At 43.0% G+C, this 21,319-nt stretch overlaps 1 protein-coding gene across 6 annotated transcripts; it reads left to right on the top strand.

Annotated features, from left to right (window-relative positions):
* The first annotated feature begins 1,839 nt into the window (after nucleotides 1–1,839).
* Nucleotides 1,840–21,119, top strand: LOC110856839 (dopamine receptor 2-like). Of its 6 annotated transcripts, none has more exons than XM_035857434.1 (8): nucleotides 1,840–2,904; nucleotides 2,973–3,545; nucleotides 7,263–8,476; nucleotides 8,609–8,892; nucleotides 9,042–9,164; nucleotides 9,249–9,297; nucleotides 16,462–16,558; nucleotides 19,270–21,119. In XM_035857434.1, the coding sequence occupies exons 3-8, from the start codon at nucleotides 7,653–7,655 to the stop codon at nucleotides 19,387–19,389; spliced, it is 1,497 nt and encodes a 498-aa protein (XP_035713327.1). In that variant the 5' UTR covers nucleotides 1,840–2,904; nucleotides 2,973–3,545; nucleotides 7,263–7,652; the 3' UTR covers nucleotides 19,390–21,119. The 6 variants fall into 6 exon arrangements, with proteins under 6 accessions (XP_035713327.1, XP_035713329.1, XP_035713330.1 ...); XM_035857436.1 differs by adding an exon at nucleotides 17,891–17,944 and having other exon boundaries at nucleotides 1,840–3,545; nucleotides 18,007–21,119; XM_035857437.1 differs by adding an exon at nucleotides 17,891–17,944 and having other exon boundaries at nucleotides 1,840–3,545; nucleotides 19,270–19,399.
* Nucleotides 21,120–21,319: the final 200 nt, after the last annotated feature.

Below are 21,319 nucleotides of genomic sequence, written 5' to 3'. Positions count from 1 at the left end.
AAAGTCTGACTTAATCTCCAACTCTGATGTGATCGGATAGACAAATACTTCAAGATCGTCGTCTCCCCGGGAAGGGGATTTTCTTCACCACTTTTTCAATCTACTCGTCTTTCCACGCCCGGAAACAGCTCTTAACATTTTCAACTTTTACATGAATGAATGAAACAAAACGTGTGGTGTGGTGTGGGCTAAAAACGGAACAAAATTGTCGCACATAGTTCTCCACCACACGACCAGACCACACGCGGAAATTTGTACAGCCCACGTGACATTGAAGTGTGTAGAGAAATTTCTATTTTAAGAGGACGACGACGAAGGACTACGGCTTTATGAATATGAATGAATGATTTGCTTGGATGAGGAGAAGTTGCACAAAAATTCCAAATTTCTCCCAGCAAAACCTGGCAGAGAAAGTCACAAAAGAATGCGAAAACTATTTATGAACGCCACACACCGCACCACGCGCTACGCCTTTGAAGTCCCTCTTATTAGATCCATATCCACTAAACACGAGCCCACCAAGTGGCCAATGAGTGGTGGTGGAAAAGTCGGCAGCATGCATTAATTTGAACAGAACCGTTGATCTCTTTCATCTCTGTTTCCTTCGTGGAATAGCCAAATCGTGTGGAGGAGGAACAATCGGATTTATGAATCTCGTCTCCTTCTTTCTTCCCATGTCAATCTTTCCGCTATCAACTTGACACAAAAGCCACACGGAGAAAAAAAAATAATCCAACCAGAACAAAAAGGCTTATCGAGAAGAAAAACTCTTGAATTGCTGCTTATCGTGTCCCATTAAATGAGTTATTTAGTCTTATTAATGTCCAACCCGTACGTCTCCCAGCCGTGTATTTATCTCAAGTTGAAAGTCCTCATGAAACGTATAAATTCTCCATTCTCCTCTTCTTGTGCGCCACATTATTGACCTTCTATTTGCACCATTGCCTTGTAGAAAAACCATCTCCAAACGCAACCTTGTCATGGCACGGGTAGTAATCTGGATTAAAATACTGGGACATCTCACGTGCAGGGAATGGAGAAAGCAATAATGCACACACACACACAGTCAAGAGCTGGTGCAGAATCAGAGGTGAATCAATCCTTTGGGGTACGACAACATGCATGGCTTGTTTGTCGGCAGGATCGTGCCATGAAGGAGAAGAGAGAATTGGCAAATGAGACTGAAATTGGATACTTCATGCCGGGTATTGGGGTTGTGCAATTTCTGGCCATAACTACAAATATGTTGTAAGTCGTCCTCCTCTGCTGCATTCGAGATCAGCCGTGTGCAACTGTTGGCCCGATGGATGTGATGTTTCATTATGTAATGCACATATATATATTTGTTGGAGAAAGGAGAGTGACGACTGGTCCCAAAAACATGATGATTCTTGATGCTGGCTTTTCTGGAGGAGGAGGAGAATGAATGAGGCAGGAATGGACTGCTGCTGCTCGTGGCAGGCAGAACGGAAGTGATTTCGAGCAGTTCAGTTTTTGCATACACGTAAATAATACGAAATAATGAAGCAGATGATGAGGAGGCTGTGGGGTTTTTCTTCTGTTTATGGGAGGACATTTGGTGCCGTGAAGAATGGGCCGTTTGCTCCACCAACCATTGGCACCCGGGGGGAGGAGGAGAAGGAATCAAGAAGTGATGAGTGAGATGACTGACTGACTAGGCGTCATTTCAGTATCGAGGGGATACGATGGCAATGGTATTGCACATCTCGCAGAGAAACTCTTCGTTTTCCAAAAGCGCTTGAGAGTTTGTGCAAAAGGTTGAGAAGAGCAAGTAGTCGGGGTGGTAGTGGGAAAGAAAGAGAAGCAGCAGAGTTGGTCAAAAAACAGACCCAGTTATCCTACAGCTTCCACAGCTTCTCGGATCCTCATCGGAGGACATTATCCACGATTTCATCACTGTTCTCTCGCCCTCTCCTCAAACGTTGAAGAGTACAATACCAACTTGTCCCACCTGCTTCTGAGGAGCTTTATTTTCAGTGGGTGGTAAATACTACGAGAAAGTGGGATACAGCAAGTTACCACTTCTTCTTCTTTCACCTCCATCCCAGAACATTTGAGATTCTGAACATTTCCACACAACGAGCAGATTCTGCACACCTCTCTCTCTCTTCTCATCCTCCCCTCTTTTCTTGGGTCGGATCTCATTTGCCCTCTCGCAGCCGAACTTACTAGTCCTCCTCTCTCTCTAGTATTCGCTGATCTCTGCAAATTTGGCGTGCAACTGCCTGCCTGCACCACACAAATAAGGTGGAGGAGGGAGCACTAAGTACGTGTGCAGGAGTGATATTTCGAAGTGATTAACGGTTTTTTGACTCGTGAACAACGCAAGGATCACTTCTTCTTCCTCTCTGTAATTTCTGTTCGTGCTTCTGTTTCGTGGTGGAGAGCATTACACGTATTGGCCACACCACTCATCCAACAGCCACTTTACATATGTTTTCATATAAAAGACGACCGGTGCTCGTAAATCTGTCACTTTTTAACTCTGCTCCAATAGAAGAGCCACCTTTCCTTGTAGAATTAAAATGATCGCCATGCAAATTAAACAAGAGCAGTCAATGCATGCATATTCCTGGTTGTGGGCATGTGTCCTCTCAGCTTGTCTGTGGTCTCTCTTCTTCATTCACTTAATTCCTCGCCCATGCAATTAGCTTGGCAGCAACTGCTTCCAGAGGAGGAGGCTTCGTTCGTGTGTACTTTTGTATATTGTACGAGACGAGTCCAACATATGCCCTCCTCGTCGCCAGTAGCAGTTCTTTATCTCCCCAGTTCTTGAAAGATTTACTTTTCGAATCACTCTCCAACAACGGCAGCCGCAGTGGTGGTGGGACGGCGGTGTGGTGGGATCCAATATTGATAGCGTCGACGATCACGACGACGACGGTAAAGTCTTCGCCTTCTTGCAAGCACCACTTGTCTTGTCGGTGATTTAAAAGAGAGATCGATTTCAGCCTCGTCTCTCTCTCGAGCGATATCCCTCTCGGGAGCATTTCTGAGGTGAACCCCAAATTACCTGGGACAACAGGAACAACAACACCTATAACGTGTCCTCTGTCCCGTGTGTGCCGCCCCCTCCTCCCCCCCAAAAAAGGAGACACAGACAGGAGTGAAAAAGTGTTCTCCAAGTAGCCATGAGTCATATGGATATTGGGAGAGTGAAGATCTATTCATCATAAATCTATAATAATCTCAAACTCTTAATAACAATGAGAAGTGTGTAATAAGAAGAAAGAGTAACGAGCCCCTGGTTTTTTCAACCCATCTGCAAAAGCAATAAAATTTGAGGAATATCATAAATACGAGACTCGACTCTTCTCCTACCACCTTCGTCTTCATCCTATTTTAATAATCTCAATCTCGTCAAGAAGACGAAGCAGGAATAGGAAAGTGCAAAAGTGAGATTGGCATAACATACGGGGCATCATTATCTATCAGCGAAGGAGGAGTAGGAGGAAACGGATATCGACATCGTTTCGTCGTCTCAGCGTCGTCGACGTCTCCGTCTCAATTTTGCTGCCTCGACGGTAAGGTAAATGAATTTAATTAGGCGGAATAATGAGGTTAAATATTCCCTCATTATTGGCACGGCGCCGTGTTCAGAGCGAAAATGATAGCAATCTTTCTCTCGACACCACCACACGGCACAACGGCACTCCTTCACTTATCATATTTTGGAGTGTGAATTTATAGAGCCCAAGTATTAGTCAGGTCTTGTCTCGTCACACATTATTAGCAGGACAGTTGGCACCACCACCTCCAACCAAGCAGCAGCATCAGAGATCCTCATCTTTAAAGAGGTGGTGATGATGAGCGTTGCGTTGCTTTGCGTCGCTTTGCGTCGCTTCTTTGGTGTCCCCACACCGTTCATCACCACAAAACCCTAAATGGGATTTAATTACAACTTCAAGGATATCTAATGACCGACTCATCCACCATTGTGGAAACTTCCATTATCAACATTTACGTACAAGTTCACAGTCCAAATTGTTTCCCTCAATTTGACCAAAGTTTTGCGGTGGCGGACAACAAGTTAGAAGAGACAGAAGCAGGAAAGGCAAGGCAGCACCACGGTGGCGGCGGCGGTGGCGATGATGATTATGTATAATGGTCTCGTGGACTTGTTGTTTAGGGCAAAATTTACTCATGCGTCGGGAAAGATAAATATTGCTTTCATTTCATAATTCTTGATGCCAACCTCTCCGGGTGGATAAACCAATTAGTGTGTAATTAAATATAGTGTGTAGGACGTACACAATATGCATGGTGCATGGCATTATTAGGTTTGGTTAGTCGTGTGGAGGAGAAACTTGTCTCTGTTTGCCCCATTTCCGGTTTCTCTCAGCATCCTTTTCCCCATGGACAGAGCATAAAAATCGAATCTAAAATTCTTCACGCTCAATCGAAACTATTTCAACCGAGTTGTTACTCAGGGAGAAAAAAACGGCGAGAATGGATTATTGCTGAGCATAAATTTATGTGTGTGCAAATTGGGATTCTATTAGTGACACTTCTATCTTTATTTACTTTACGTATGCAGCAGTAGCAGCACCACCACCAGGGGCACACCTACCTCGCGAAACGTTGTCAAACTAGTAAATGTAACCAGACTTACGTACGTACAAAACCAGACTTAGGCATGGGTGAAGTATCTGTATTTAGTTTTTTGCAACTGGAAATGTACTGTTACTGTTTTATCATGTTTTAGCCTTTCAGTCGGTGGTCTATTTAGCAGTGGTGGTTGGCTGGCTGGTTGCGGATATTGTAGGCATCTCGTTGATGTGTCTTTCTCCCGAAATATTTTCGCCATAGGTTATTTTAAATGTCACCACACGACACAATTTAACCTTACTTTCTCTTTCACATGGGTGGACATTTTTAATAATGTTAAAAGTGTGTGAGCTTGAATTCATACCGTTTCTCGCTCGCTGAGGATAAGGGTGCATATAGCAACAAGAGCCCTGCGGAAGAGTCACTCCTTCGCCCGCCCGCCTACACATAGGCCGGATAAACCCACGACCAGATTGAAGCAATACCGGGTACACATTTCCATATCCTTGTGATTTAGCAGGAAAAGTTAAAGAGGCCGAAATCCCATTTTCCAAGTAAGAAAGCTTATCAAAAAAAAAAACTTTCCACTATGCAAAAACAGTTCCCCGTACATAAACTTAATGGTAATTACGATACAATGTAAAGGGAGAAAGTGTCTCCCCATTTTTAAAATATTATAGCACTCACTTTTTTTTCCGTACAAAATTAATGATAAAAAAGCCCGATCAAGTAGAACAGATGAGGAAACTGGCTGAGGATGAGAGCTACTTAGCCATAATCCTAGAAGAGACAAAGTTTCGCGAGTATCTATCTGTGTCTTGACGATGTGATGAATTAGCTGATCGTGAGTGCAAAACTAGCAACCAAGTCATCAAACAAAGCATCTCTGGCAGCAGCAAGAGGGGAAAAAACTTGTCTCTCATCGACGACGCTTAACGTTGATCAGCACAATCTCATCTCATCTCTCATCCTCCATACACAAACAGTTCTCGTGATGCTCCTTCTCTTCACACTTGTCGCCTTTTTCCGTGGACTTATTCTTCTTGAAGAGAAGTTGCTTATCCACACATGTCTCACTCACTCACTCACTCAATTTTCCAACCACTACGTAGTGCCAGCCATGCCAGTAACAATCGGCGGCGAGGAGAATCTAGAGCTTAGCACAGGCCAAGCTCGGATGGATAATCTTCATTCATTTCCATGTCAAATTGTGCGGATCCGCATCAATGACGGATTGCGCACCATAAATAAAATTAGACCTGTCATCTTCTTTCTACGTGTCAGGCTCGTAGTTTAGGGGAGAAAGTGGAGAACAAAAGTCACCAAGGATTTCTGCAACGTGGTCATCGTGTCACAAGTGGTGGCGAAAAAGAGAGGTCATGGCACACACACACAAAAGCCGATGGTGACATGTTTGTGTTGAGCATTGCTTTCGTGACTTGGAATAAGGGGTCGATTTATATATGGCTTCGTTTCGTGTTTGCATTTGCTTACATCACGTCAACCTGCATCATTTTCTTTTTTCCATTCACTCACGTGGAAGGTGTGGTTGGTGGTGGTGGGGAGGAAAATTGTTGGGATTTTGTTATACAAATTGCCCAACCGCAGAGTCAAAAGCAACAAGTTAATGCATACGGCGGAGTCATTTCACCTTTTTGCGAGAGACCATGGACATTCAAATATTTAGGGCTGGAGGCAAAGTAGAATTTTATTACGTAAATTGAATTTCACTCTGATCGACCAGTTTTTTTATAAAAAGTACATACATAAAAGCTCAAATAGGTATTTTAAGAGGATAAAAGTGGTGATGGAGGAGAGAGGGTTTTTTTTACGAAAATCAAGGCAATTCTCAAAATTTCCGTAAATATTTTCACGTGTGAAGATTACGTACGTACTTTTCCCTCATCGGGTTTACACCGCCACAAATTTTTAAGAGTTTAAGAACGAAACGAGACCAAACAAAGTATTTCCATGCATTTTTTCAGACTGTTTTCACTCATAAATTATTGTTTTGACAGATCGGTATGTGTAAATAAGCTCTTGTCTTGATGATTTTGTGATCCATCGTATTCAACTCATGCATGCAAAATTTTCAGAAATGTAAATATGTATATCTTTTCAAATTTTGATTCTTGCGTAAAATCGAGTTAATTGGGCAGAACGTTCTTTCGGGAACGATTCAATTATAAAAATTATACCATCAAAGAATTACAACGAGCGTTTTATAGGGTTTCTTGTTTGCCTTACTTTTTTATTTTATTGCTTGAATTTGTCATACAAAAGCCACCACATTTCCCATCTCATCTTATAAACAGAGAAATGTGGATCATTCTACAACCTTACCATGTATATTCCTCTCTCCTCTCTCTCTCTAAACGTCAACATACTTGCACAGTGCACACCCATGAAAATAGAATGATTTCATGCAGAGCGAGAGAGATCCAAAGCACTCAACTGTGTCGAGAAGACGAACTGAATACTCATATAAATCTCGACGAATAGCATTTGAATGGCAAAATGGTAAAGAAAGCTGGAAGTGAAACGGATAAAAAGCCGAGACATGAAAAATTAGCGATATGTTTTTAGCTGTCTTCCTCCATCCCCGTGCTTGTGAGCAAGCGATGAGAGTAGTCGTCTCACAAAATAATGGAGCCGTATGAATAGTTGTTTGTTTCTTTTATGACGGGGTTTAGGTAAACGGAGAGAAGAAAAATACGAGGCTTTTTTGTGGATAACTTCTTGGATTGCTTCTTGCAGTCAAAAAACGAAGCCAACTCGACAACTAACTTACTACTCGCACCGTGTGTGTGTGGATGTTTTTTTCTGTGATTGTGTGTGACGTTGAGGAGGAAGAATGGGGAAAAGTTGAACTGTAAATACGACACATAACAACATATCTCAACCACTCCTGCATATGCAACCCTTTTTCCCGAGGTTTGAGTAGAATAAGAATGAGCAAAGACTGGAAAATGTGCAGGTCATTTGTGGACAAAAGGATTTTTAGGACAAGGATTGAAGCGGTCGTAAAAAAGTGATGTGATACACGCCAGGACGAAGCAGTGTTTTATGATTCCGGTCGCAGGATGGGATCACAATCATCCCAAGAAGAGTTTAACTTTCTTGGAAACTTTTCCTCTACAACCTTTTCCCCCGAAATGGAGGATGACGACGCATTTTACGGGAACTTCTCATGGGCCGGGAACTCCTCTCTGTCTGAAGAAGGGGACGATGACGAAGGGATGGAGGGCATCTCGCCCCACAACGTCGCCCTGGCCGTGCTTCTCTCCGCCTTTTGTGCGGCCACGGTCTTTGGCAATGCGCTCATCGTGGTCGCCGTGGCTCGCGAGAGGTATCTTCACTCCGTGACCAACTACTTCATCACGTCCCTCGCCGTCGCCGACTGTCTCGTGGGCCTCGTCGTGATGCCGTTTCAAGCCATTTTCGAATTGATGAACAAGCGCTGGATTTTTGGCGAGTATTGGTGCGACCTTTGGCACTCGCTGGACGTTTTGGCCTCGACGTCGTCAATACTCAACTTGTGCGTGATTTCACTCGACCGATACTGGGCCATCACGGACCCTTTCAGCTACCCCTCGCGCATGACGACGAATAGGGCTTGTTTCCTTATCGCGCTCGTGTGGTTCTGCTCGAGCCTCATCTCATTCCCAGCCATTTTGTGGTGGAGGGCGACCCGAGACCAGCCCATCCCCCCACTCAAGTGCCCCTTCACCCAGGACATTGGCTACCTCGTCTTCTCCTCAATCATCTCATTCTATGGACCACTCTTCGTCATGGTTTTTACTTACTATCGCATCTACCGGGCGGCCGTGCAGCAGACGAGGAGTCTCAAAATGGGCTCAAAACTTTGCACGGATGGCGATGTCGAACTCACTCTGAGAATCCACAGGTAAATACGTGTGAATGAATATTAGGAGGAGGTGGTCGTCTCACTTTCTCGAGGGGAAAGTTTTTGTCATACTTTCCCCGCAGTTTTTTTCGCACATTTGCAAAAAATCACCCTTGATGACCTTTTCTTTAGGGGTGGACGCCTCGCCAACCTAAATGATCAACACCACAGCTCCCGCTCCCAACCGGCGGCGATTCACCACCCACGAAATCATCACGCCCCCACCCACCAAAACTCGGACGATTGTGACTCTGATATTGGTCACATTGATTTGGAAGGTGGGAATGGGACCTCCCCCCCGAGAAGCAACTCGGTCCGTGTGGTTCCCAAAAACTTGAAACATTTCAGTATTAGTCGTAAATTAGCCAAGTTCTCAAAGGAAAAGAAGGCTGCCAAAACATTGTCCGTGGTCATGGGTAAGACATCTCTTTGGCTCAGTTGCCATTTGGCTCAGAATTTCTCCGTCTAATGCACGTGGAGACTTAACCTAACCACCACTTTTATTGTGAATACAAGAAGCGGTGCTTATATAAATTAAATTGCGTTGTTGGTTGGTCGTTTTCAGGAGTCTTCATCGTTTGTTGGCTCCCGTTTTTCATCACTAATTTGATTTCTGGCTTTTGTCGCTCCTGTCTACAGCAAGCCGAGCTCGTGACAGATATTGCCACATGGTTGGGATGGATCAACTGTGAGTGGCTACATAATTGCCGAATAATTAATTACATTTTCAACTTCTAACTCATTAAGCGTTCGTGTTTTATTATTATTTCAGCATCCATGAATCCTGTCATTTACGCGTCAATGTCCCGTGATTTTAGAAGGTAAGTACATATTTACATTTTGTACGTCTTCTCGTATTGTGTACCCAAAACCAGCTCATTTTCAAGCAAGGCCTGCATTTTACTCAAGTTTACCAGAAACCTAAACTAGTTGATATTAGACCAAAAGTTCAAATCGGTGTCAAACAGTAGGTCGTTATTTTCTTATTACTTGTGAAAAGTCCTGGCAGGCTGGCAAATCTTTCTTTTTTTCCTGAGTCTTGGGGTTTCTCGAACTTTTCAAAAATTTGGTTCACCAACATATGTGACTGACTGACTGAGAAGCTGGTCTGGTTCAGACGGAATTCCAGCAAGAATTAAAATTATGTGGTCAGGGAAATCTGTTTCAAGTTTGTCTCGCAGTGCAGCGAGGCATGAATGACTTTAGATTGAAACTTTCACTTCTTCTTTTGATATCCCCTTTTGAAATTCAGACTTGATACATTTCCAATCTTCTTCTTCTTGCGAGCATGTGTTCAATACTTTACATTTGCGATATTGGGAAGAAGCATTTTATTATTGTCTCCGGTCGTCCGGTTGATATCACGTGATAACGTCCACAGACTCACTTTACATCCCCACTAGACATCAAAAGTTGTCGGCATCGGGACAGATTATTATGATATCGTCGACATACATTATGTTGCTGGACTGCTTGGTTAGTCACATATTTCGACCCTGCCTGCATAACTGGGTGTGTAATGCCTCACTTACATCAATATGTAACCAAGGTCCTCCTACATACTTATGCATGAAAACCTCACTTTTTGAAAAGTGACATTGATAAACAGGGGGATTTTGTGGTTTGGTTTCATTACTGGCAGCAGGAAAAGGTGACAGAGTCTCGAAGTAGCTCACTTTGTCCCATCCAACAAAGGTATCGAGTTGGTTGGTTGGTGGTTCATCCGTGGAGCATGGGGGGTTGGATTGGATCCGAGTTTCCTGACTGACTGAGCCATGATACAAGCCAGATTGCCCCGACGGGACATGACGGCTTGTCAGTTTCTCCTCCTGGAGAACACCTTTCTCTCTCTCCGAGTTACGTGGTGTGGGAGTGAGTGAGTGAGTGAGTGATGAAATCCGAATTTGAAAATCACGTCTTTGCGGCCAGAGAGTGTAAGTGAAGAGCATCAAATAAATGGCTGTCATGGAGAGGCCACACCATCGCGGCCGTGTGGCGTGGTGGTGGTAACGCTGGGGTGTGAAAGCAGCCAGGGAAGCGAAATCAAACACTCTGCTCCACCATTTACTTAGCTGGTCCATTCAAACACTGACATCAATCACACAAAGAAGCTCTGCTGCCTGCTGCTCCTGTTTCTCTGGGCCTGCTTCATTTGTTCCACTGTCGAACGAACGGACCAAATCAACTCCCGTAATGTTGCAAACGCAACATTGGGACAGAAAGTGGGTGCGATACTAAGTAAGTGAGTGAGTGAAAGGCTGCAGCAGGAGGATGACTCACATTCGCTCATTCAGCCGCCCTTATTGGCTTTCATGTCTGTCTGCCAGAGATCTGGTTTAGCTTGTGCAATGAATAGAATCGTGCGTGGTTTGGTTTGGTTTGGTTGTGTCCTTTCATTGATATTCTAATTGTGTGGGATGCTTTCTGGTCACCTCTACGACGAGTGAAGTGAAGTCCTCCCATTTGTAGACACACGCACACGGTCACATTCATTATTTAGCTGGACGAGTGGCACGTGTGGAGTGTGAAGGAGGTCGCATAATTGTGAATCTGACGATTTCATAATCAATCCCGTACGGATTATTTCTACAAAGTTGGACAAATAACAGATGGCACACGACCGTTCGGCTTTTCGATATTAAATAGATTACGATAACTTTGGAACTTTGGTCCTCACAGTATTTTTGCATACTAATTCATTCCCCACTTGGTGGTTTAATTTATGCATAATTGGGGGCTAATTCGGGACCCATTGTTTTATAGCGTGCTTACGGCATGAATCTAGTAATTTATTGGTGGTTGCTTTCTCCCAAGTGGAGCAGAGAAAGAAAGGAGGATAAAAGACGACAACTTTCTCCCCTCTCCACACGATTCTGCTGATGTGATGAGTTTAAGAATTGTCATCCCACAGAGAGAGGTGCTTCTTGCTCAAGTGGTTGTAGTCTCGGCTCATCATACTTCACGACCTGCCAATGAAGTTAGAAGTTGATCTCGTAAATCGTTCGTTGCAGGAAAAGTTGTGAGTTTGAGATGAAGTCGTGAGGAAGAAAAGTCAGCCAGGGTTTTAGCCGACCTCTCAAAACTCCCAGTGGACCTCAGCAGCTCCCCCAGAACACTAGTTGACCACTAAATGGATGGATGGTGGAGCACAGTCCAACTTTTTATTGCACTACTTGCTTGGACAGTGAAAAGATCTTCTTTTCGTGGTCACTCACTCACTCACTCTCTGTAGCCCATCATCATCATCATCATCATGCACACATACTTGATCGACTTTCGGATTTAATGGTTTCCTTATTTAATGGTTTCAGGACGACTCGATTCTAATACGTTTTTTGTCAAGGCACATGTACACACCTCATTTCATTTGTCGTCCCAAAACCTCCTCCCAAGCAATCGACGCAATAGGTACATTAACGTGTTACATAAATGCGTAAAAACGCGGTGAGACGTGGTCAATATAATGTCAATCAAGGTTTCCCAGCGATAATCATTCCGAGTGGGCACGAAAAACTGGAGGCTAAATAACCTCGAGACAAATGGAAAAATCATTTAAAATCCGTAATAAAATATCCATTGCCGACCTCGAAGTGTAGAACAAACACTTTATAATCGAAGTGGAGTGCTTTGAGTTAAGAGGTTCCCGTTTTTATGTTGACATGCACGATTTAAATGTATTTGCTTTTTATTTTATTGGATCCTCCGCTGCTGCTGGAGGATTGCCGATTTTTTTGGTTGGTACTATCTTTTCCTCCTAGGACGTTGTGTCTTTTATTGTTGTGGGGATTAAATTTATCTCTGTAAACGGGGTGAAATGTGTAGTTCGTATGCAGCAGTGGCACTGGATGTATGATTACAGTGGCCGCGGAATCGTGGGGACCAATGGGGACAATGTCCCCAGAGTTGTTCGATATCCCCAGAGTTGTTCGATGTCCGCATCATCTTCCCATCTTATATAAACCCGGCCCTCCCCCATCCTACAATGTTAATGTCCCCAGATGCCCATGTTATATAAACCCCTTCCTCCCCTATCCCACAATGTTAATGTCCCCCGATGTCCCCACGGCTTCCGCCGCCACTGGATGTATGTGTGTAAGTAGTCTGCATATGTACACATGTGGATTGCATCATATATTTGATGCTACAGATTGCCCGATATGCTCATATCGTCTTCCTTGCAGAAAGAAAAGGGCAACGGAAGCCTATGCGCTTTTTTTGCCCGTTACGACGACCAACTCTCCGGGTGGATTACGATTCTTTGATAGATTGCAAGGAAGGAAGGAAGAAAGCAATGATGCGATGCAAATCGAGACCATAATTATCCAACGCAATCTTTTAGCCTGCGAAAAAAATTATGCACCACGTTATACAATTAATTATTCTGGGGGATGACGCCACATCCTCCTTATTTGTCTGAAAATCCAGCAACTATGTATGTGTTACGTATCTAGACATGGCTGGCTGGCTGGCTGGCAAAAATCTCGGCAGAATCTCGACATCACGTCCCACAGTAAATAAAAAATGGGCGTTTGACATTCAAATGGGCATCTCAAAACTAGGTCATTCACGATCTGCTACTGAACTGAACTTTCACTCCAAAACTCGGCGCGATTACTTCGATGTGGATTGAAAGGAACCAATTTTTGTTGATGGCGATGATGTTGTAACAACAGAAGAGAGAGAAAAATCAGAATTTTCCTTCTCCTCCTCCTCCTTCAAGACCCGTTAGTCGTCGTCGTCGTCTTCTTATTCCTGCCACTAAAGAGGAGAGAGAGAGTTGAGAGTTAACAAGGAAAAAGTTGATCCGATTTGCCTTTCTCCGGTTACTTGGTTGCTCACTCGTCGCTGTTGTTGTCAGGCTTGACGATCAAGTTTTTTTTCGTCTTCGTCTTGTTGGTTGTCTCCTCTCGAGATCTTTAACCGGTCCTTGTGTTTGCGATTGATATCAGGCACACACAACACAAGACAAGGCCGCGGCTCCTCCGGTACTCATCTTTTTCCCTTGGTCTTCTTCTTCTTCTTCATATAATCAACTTTTCCGACTCCTTGCTTATCTCATCGGAGAAGTTGGTTTGTCGTCTGGCTGTTTACTTGTATCAACAACTCTGAACGAACGACGATCCTCTCATACACTTTGGATTAACAAACAACGATTGTTATGCTACCCGGCTCAAGGTCACGTAGTCTAGAATATTGGGACGAGTGATATGTAATACGGGGCTTGGCCTTGATTGAGGCCTGATTTCGAAATGTGGTCGTCGTGTGCCTGGTGGATGGTTGGGATCAGTGGCTGCGGAAGATGTGGGGACATGTGGGGACATTAAAATTGTGGGATAGGGGAGAAGGGCCGGGTTTATGTAAGATGGGGCTGGCATTATTCTCTCTCTGTGTGTATGTATATGTCCATGCATATTCTGGTTGTTCGGAGAAAATACGATTTCAAAAAGGCATACTTGTTTCTTATAATATATTTTACGGGGTGATGATTCGTCCATTATTTGTACCTCTTGTCCTTCGTGGCTGTATGTATACATACGTATTCCCAGCTTGGTTTGGCACATCTCAAGGTTACATATTTAGGATCGTTTTACCACTAAAAATGTGATGGCTACATGTGATTTATTGGCACATGAGGAGACCCAGTGGAGAGAAAATGAGAGTTTATTGAATGTGAGTGCTGTTAAGTAAGCTCAAAGCTGATGTTTAACTACTCGCCGTTTGGCCTGTGATGAAATCACTCTTTGTTCTACGGATACTCCTCCCGTTCGCGTACTTACTTATCATATGAGGTTGATAATCTTGGTAGAATTTCGTCTCACTCACTCAGACGAAGAGAGATCCATCCCGTATCTTTTTTTGGGGAAAAGAGAGAGAGAGTGCCCGAGAATTCTTGTCTCAATCGACCATCCGGCATCAGGCAGGATTTGGTGCTGAGTGCTCGTCCTACATGAGTGAGAACAAGACGACGATAAAGCGAGGAATGAAAGGATACTGATAAAAAAATTAAATTCTATAAATAAGTTGTTTATTTGCAAATTCTTCTTCACTATGCGGATTTTACTTTTAGCACGTCCCATACATTTCCGAGATTATATATTTTATATTCATTGTAATAAACAGATTGGGAGAACAAGGAGGAGAGGAAATACATAAAGATTTCTTGTCAGCTCTTCTCCCTCAAAGTAAGAAAAAAAATGATGAAAATACAGTTTTTCATTCAATGTCTTCCTGACATCAAGTCTCTCTTTCGCCGGATGATGCACAATTGATCCATTGAGCTCATAACTTGCTTCCTCGTCCATAGTTTCAGAAATATTGCTTCCTTTTTATCCGACTCCGTCGTCCCCCAAAGTGAATCTATTCCCAGACAGGAGAGGAGACTGTGGATGGACCTATTAATTGTTGAGACAGGTATGCAATTTCCTTAGAGAAGCACAGTTTGGCGGAACTAATCGGAAAACCGCACATATTGAGACATTCTTTTCGACACTAATGGAACTCTTGGAGAGCTTGATAGTTTTCGTCTGCGTATGAAAGAAAAAAAAAGTAATAAGGGAAAAGATGCAGACGAAATTTTTGTCTAAAAGCATCATATCTCCAATAATCTCATCCTCCTCACAGCAGCATCCGCCAGCCGCGTCTCTTATTCATTCCAAAGTCTCCCGAAAAAAACTTGACCTTCGTCTTCGTCTTCGTCGTTGCATAAAAAAGGAGGTAAAAGCATGTAGTACAAGTACGTATTAAGCGTCTACCTGCATGTTCTCGATCGAGGTATATGTACGTACGAGACGGCGAAGTACGTAAATGGATTGCACAGCTTTTCTGCCATTGTTTCTCCCAAGAGTGAGAATCTCTCGCGGAGAAAGGTTGGCTGGCAGGCGTATTATGCATGTAGCCTTCCAGTCTGGTGGGGCTTCTCGTGGCAGTTAAAGTCGTTAAGAGGGAGGAAGGACGAGGACGAGAAAGAAGAAGTTGTGAAATGGTTTGGTTGAGTAAACGTATTGTTTTCCTGTCAGGAAGCGAGACACGCGGCATACCTCTCATGCCCTGGCTGGCCTGCATTTCTTCGGTGAGGATGAGCCTACCCGGCCTACCGTCACGTCAGCCCTCGAATCATTAGTGCAGCATTACGTAAACTTGTGCCAACAAGTAAATGATCCCAGTCACGTCTTGATCACATTTGCAATTCTTTTTTTTCCCTTAAATTCCACTCAGCAGCAGCAGCAGCCGGAGTTTCCAATCGGATCGAAGCACCCCAAGTTTGCAGTGGAGTACAATTATCGCCCCAGAAATCATCTCCCCTCCTCGGGCAGAAATTAGCCTATTTTCTCAACATTTGTAATCACATCGACATCAATTGAACCGAAGAAGAAGGCTGAAGTCATACATACTTAGCACACCATTTCCACCCACCCACATTCATCCTCGAGGAGGTTATGATCACCAATTTGCACGATATTTTTGGTAGCGACGAGCAAAGCATCAATATTTATAGATGACGACGTGGGTGATAAGTTTTGAACATGAAATTGTTATATATGGCTGCACGTCACATGTTTTAAGATGTACTGCTGCTGATGCCCAAAGGGACTCTGCATGTTGGAACGTCGTATAAATATATTTCTTCTACGTACGTACGTTCGTATGGCGTTGGGAAAAAAGGAGAGAAAAAATTCTCCGAGAGAGGGAAACGTTCAAATTGCAATACAAATGGTAGCAATTGGATTTCCCTTTGAGATAAATAAACTCTCGTTTGGTTGAACGTATAAACCAACTTCCCACAAGTAAACGACGAGAGAGAGACGTCCTCCTTTCTCTTGGGCGTGTATGAGCTGGAAAAAGGTGCATTTTGCTTGGGTACACATCTGTCCCCTTCTTCGTGTGTACATGTGTTGTCCACATATTTCTGTTGACTGAGGGTGGTGGTGGTGGTGCCGGTGATGTTATTGGCTGGTTATGACGAAGGATGATGTTGAATATTTCAGGGCTTTTGGAAGAGTCATCTGTGCGTGCTGTTCCCGTCGGATAAAGCGACCCTACCGAGCCGGAGTCACCAGAAGCAGGCTCCCACGACTCACACAGGTAAAAAGCGAAAGTGGAAACTGGGGAGAAAGTTGAGAAAGTGAAAATAGTGGTTGAGCTGCCAAGTGGAGCAGAGTATCTCTCACTCCATTTTCCCTCTTGAATGAGTATTTCCGTCCAAACAGCCCTCCTTCTCATCATCCCGTTATGCACGTCATAACACAACAGGAGAGGAAAAAGGAGAGGATATCCCACAACCAAGCTACACTTTCTCCTCTCCTCGTGTGGGTCTCACTTTTAACGCCCCATTCCAATACCTCACTCACCCACTCCTTGGTGCTTATTGCCCTCAAGAAAGGCATGAAATATTGTATTAGATGTGAACGTTTTCATCCGACGTTCGTGTGGAAGAATGATTTTCACCAGGATGAGCACCCGTCCTTCTCAAGCACACACGGCCCCACGCCAAATGAGCACCAAGTGGAGGGCGAGAGGAGAAAGTTGGCCCGGTTGTTTGGTAGCCATCCAGCTACTACACATACGTACCTTTATGGGCCTTCACTCCACAGGCCGCCGCACAACGATGACATGAAATATTATCTTATAACCGAAAAAAAGAGGTGGGAACGGGGATGACGATGACGATGTTGATGAACGAACTTGAGACGGGCATATATCCATAAAAACAGCAGTTGAAAAAGTGCTTCAAGATTTGCCACTCTTTATCTCTTCAAGTTTAGTTTTCAACTATTTGGGATCATTTTTTTTCCTCCACGTGCATTTAGACGAGAGGAGGAGGCGAAGGAGGAGAAGAATTAATCATAAGAGTTTGACTGATGATACAAACCAGACTCTCGAACTTTGTACTTTTCAGTCAATCTCGCACAAACTCTTCTCATTTCATGAAAAACATGCTACACACCCGACCGGATTTGTGCTCTCTCCTTCTTCGGCAGGCATTATCCCACATGCACAGTTTCCTCACACGACCTAAATCTTCCTCCAGGAAAGAAGTGGAATGGAGTAGAGTAAAATCGAAATGCCAACAACCACTTGAATGCACCAAGACTCGATCCTCAGCACAAATGATCAGAATAAGCAATCGCATCCTTGCTTTCTCCATCAGAACGTGGGGAGAAAGCAAGGACGGGAATGCATCGTTCACTTGTCAGCCCCGTCAAATTGCATAATCAGCAACACCTTGACATTCAGCACCCACCGCAATGCAACCCTTTTCTGTCACTCATTCATACTTACTTCTTGTTAATTAATTAATTCACCTCTTTAAATGTGCTGTATGTACTTGTTTGAATGTAACCACGAAATACTTATTATTACAACTTGTATTTACTAACCTTTCACCATTTCTTTTTGTTTTTTATGTGCATGCAGCCCTTCTCCTAGTCAATGACTTCCCGCAATCACGACTCGTCATTGATTGACACGGTTAGTGACCAATAAATAAATAATACTACTTTGTGGCTGAAAAGAAGAGTTTACTTTTTAAGGGGGCTGTGTATCTGTGTCAGCAACAAAAGCTTCGTGTAATAACCAAGTCAAACCAAACGGGAGCAGTTCGTGCGGAAAAAGAGAAAACTTGAAAATTTTTGTCAATCTCGGAGACGTAAATACGTGTGTGGCGAACAGTGGGCGCGGAAGCTGGGGGGACATAGGGGGACATTAGCATTGTAGGATAGGGGAGGGAGGGAAGGGTTTGTATAAGATGATGGGGACATCGAACAACCGTGGGGACATTGTCCCCTCACCCTTCCGCGGCCACTGGTGGAGAATGCCAATCCCACATTTTGTATGTAGCTCCCTCCTTCCCCACCCAGTACTTTTTCACTCTTTGAAAAAGGGTTCAAAAGGTTCAGGAAGGATAAACAGTGGACAACTCATAATCCAGCTCGCTCCGAGGGATTGCCTGGTTTTTGAATATCTTTTTCACTACAACAGCTCCTTTAAAATTGGCAACAGACACATAAATGTCAAACTACCGCCCACTTTAGCGTTAGCCTCGCGTCACGTGTGGGCTAGGTGAAGGTAAATATCTACTTAGACCCATTCCGAATAGAATTTATTCCACTCAGGAAGTTATCTCTGCATCGTGAAGGACGCGTTTTACGGACAAGAGGCCAGTGCAAATTAGTTGAGAGAAAGTCAATGCTGAAGGAAATCAATATGCCACACCAGACATCATTTGACTTTCAAGTTACATATCTCACTTTCCCTCCTTCCTCGACTTGGTGATAACCAGAGGAAAGTAGGCTTTCACTCCTACGGAAGACTGATTATCTGATTATCGAAATTCCATAGTTCCTCTTCCCCCGTGGATTTGCATATTTTTGTACTTGCCCCTTCCTCCTCTCTGCTATTTTGAGCCCAAACTATATCTACCAACCATCTTCACATTGTTATTATTGTTCCCCCATCTACCTAATTCTAAAAGCATGATTTTAATCCGTGAAGCAAGTTTGTATAGTTACTTATTCTGCTATCTATCTCTCTCTGCATTGCCGTTATTCTGCCCCAGTGGTCTCTCACCCGGCGAAAAACTCTCTCCAACCAGCATTCCAACTGATATCTGCTACGCTATTAATTCTCCACTACGAACAATAATGGGCAGCAGCAGAGAAATAAAGGCAGAGAAATGAGGAGGAGGCATCCGATCGTGGAGATTGGTCCATCCATTCACTAATAAATATAATGCGGAATGTTGTGCGTCGTCCTGTCATGCTAAGATTTATTGGGCGTATATTGTACATTTGTAGTCAATGACGGCAGCGGTCCAAACGGCCATGGTGGCAGCGACTCCACGCCATCCCGCAGCGACGGGCAGTTGTTCTTCTGCAAGTCAGGATGTCGTCGTGCCGCCGACGCTACGTGAATAGAACACCAAAACCAATAAATGATCAAAAACCCGTATTTGTAATCAAGCAAGACGACAAAAATTTAAGAATTGGACGAGACGACCACATAATCCACCACATATTTATGCATCCAGTCTCACATATTGTTATACCATAACTGTTATGGTTATTTATATGCAAATATGTGTCTCTGTCGACAACAAACATATTACACCCATGATCTCTATGTCACCATTCCTTACAATTTTCTTTTTAGAACGAACTACTCCTCCAGAGGAGGACTGGAGGACGACGACTTCGACGACGCCGACGACGACTTGTCCTCTTCATTCATCACTGCAGACAATCATTACTAATTGTTTTTTTGTTAAAGAAGAGGAACACGTCGCATACTTGACGACGAGCTAAATATTTGTATTACTTTTGAGTATTATTATAATTACGCTGCAAAAAATAGTGTTTCTATTATTATTCCGTGTACACATTACATGCATATTTCCGCACGAGGGGAGTAGACTTTTATCAAATCAAGAAACCAAATTATTAAACCACGTGCTATTGTAAAATTTCACCGAATTGATTGTTGCGATAATCTTTCACACATAAAGTAATCTGCATAAATATGTAAATTACTTTTTTATACAATTATTTTTGCTACCATTGTTCAACAATTGTTATTCGAATGATCAAACAAACAGAGTTAAGATTGCTTTCTCCTGAAGCATACATAGAAACACAATGAAACCTGAAAAATTATTCCTACATTTGTATCTCCTACTACATACTTATGTACACACAGAAACTATAAAAGAGAGTAGGGAGAGAGAAATATTCTAAAATTCTGTACATTTCTCACGATCATCTATTAATGGTAAGCTTTTTTCATTCAACAAATAAAACATATCCAACAAAATTTAAAATATATAAATAAAATATTCACCCTTTCGGATGACTCTGCATACATAACATATTGGTGTTGCTGACGAATCAGTGGCCGCGGAAGGTGTGGGGACATTAACATTGGGTTTATATAAGATGAGGAGATGATGCCGACATCGAACAACCGTGGGGACATTGTCCCTCACCCTTCCGCGGCCACTGGTTACGATATATCCTAGATAAATATGAAATCCAATCATCCCACGCCCCCATCTCGCAGGGAAATATATGTATGTATACCGTATAATAAATGTAATCATATCGTGTCCCTTTCACTATTCAATGTTCAATATTCAATGTACTTTTTAGCACAACTTGCCAAGTTCAGGCAACATTTTAGAGTGCACTTTCTTGCCATGCAATTTAAAAACTTCTTCTTTGTGTTACTACTACACACCCACTTCCGTCGTGCGATGATCATCAGGGTGTGTTTGCTTTGTTCTATTTTTTATTACATTTTTCACCAACTTTTTTCTCTCGGTGAAAGTGAAAGTTATGCATGTATGTGCGAATATTAGGAGGAAATGAGCGATCTTATAACATATTTATATCTCTTGATACCTCTTCATTCTACATATTTCATTGTGAAGTAAGAGAAAAAAATGTGCTACACATACTCAATCCCAGGACGACGAGATTGACGAGAAAAGTCTCACCATCAATCAAAACCTTCGTTTTTTCTGGAATTTTATTATTTTCGTTCCCTGTAATACTCATTCCGGTTGAAGTGAGCCAAGCCGTAGGAGGAGGAAAGAAGCTGTTGTATTTATAGTGTTACTTATGAATATATGGAGAATATATATGTGTGTAAACCTACATATTTAACGTTATAATGCATAAATAGCACACACACACATATTAAAATGTATCTGTCTGTAGAAGAGGATTTTTAGAATGCACATTATTATTCAATCCGTTTTGAGAATCTGTAATGCACACGTGTGATTTTATCTAAATGATGTAATTTTAAATGAATAAAATGGTGTAATTTATATAAAAAAGGAGCCACGCC

This window comes from Folsomia candida, unplaced genomic scaffold (genome assembly GCF_002217175.1).
Source record: "Folsomia candida strain VU population unplaced genomic scaffold, ASM221717v1 Fcan01_Sc017, whole genome shotgun sequence".
Classification (NCBI taxonomy): Eukaryota; Metazoa; Arthropoda; class Collembola; order Entomobryomorpha; family Isotomidae; genus Folsomia; species Folsomia candida.
The sequence above is the reverse complement of the archived record's forward strand: the minus strand, read 5'-3'. Positions and strand labels throughout refer to the sequence as shown.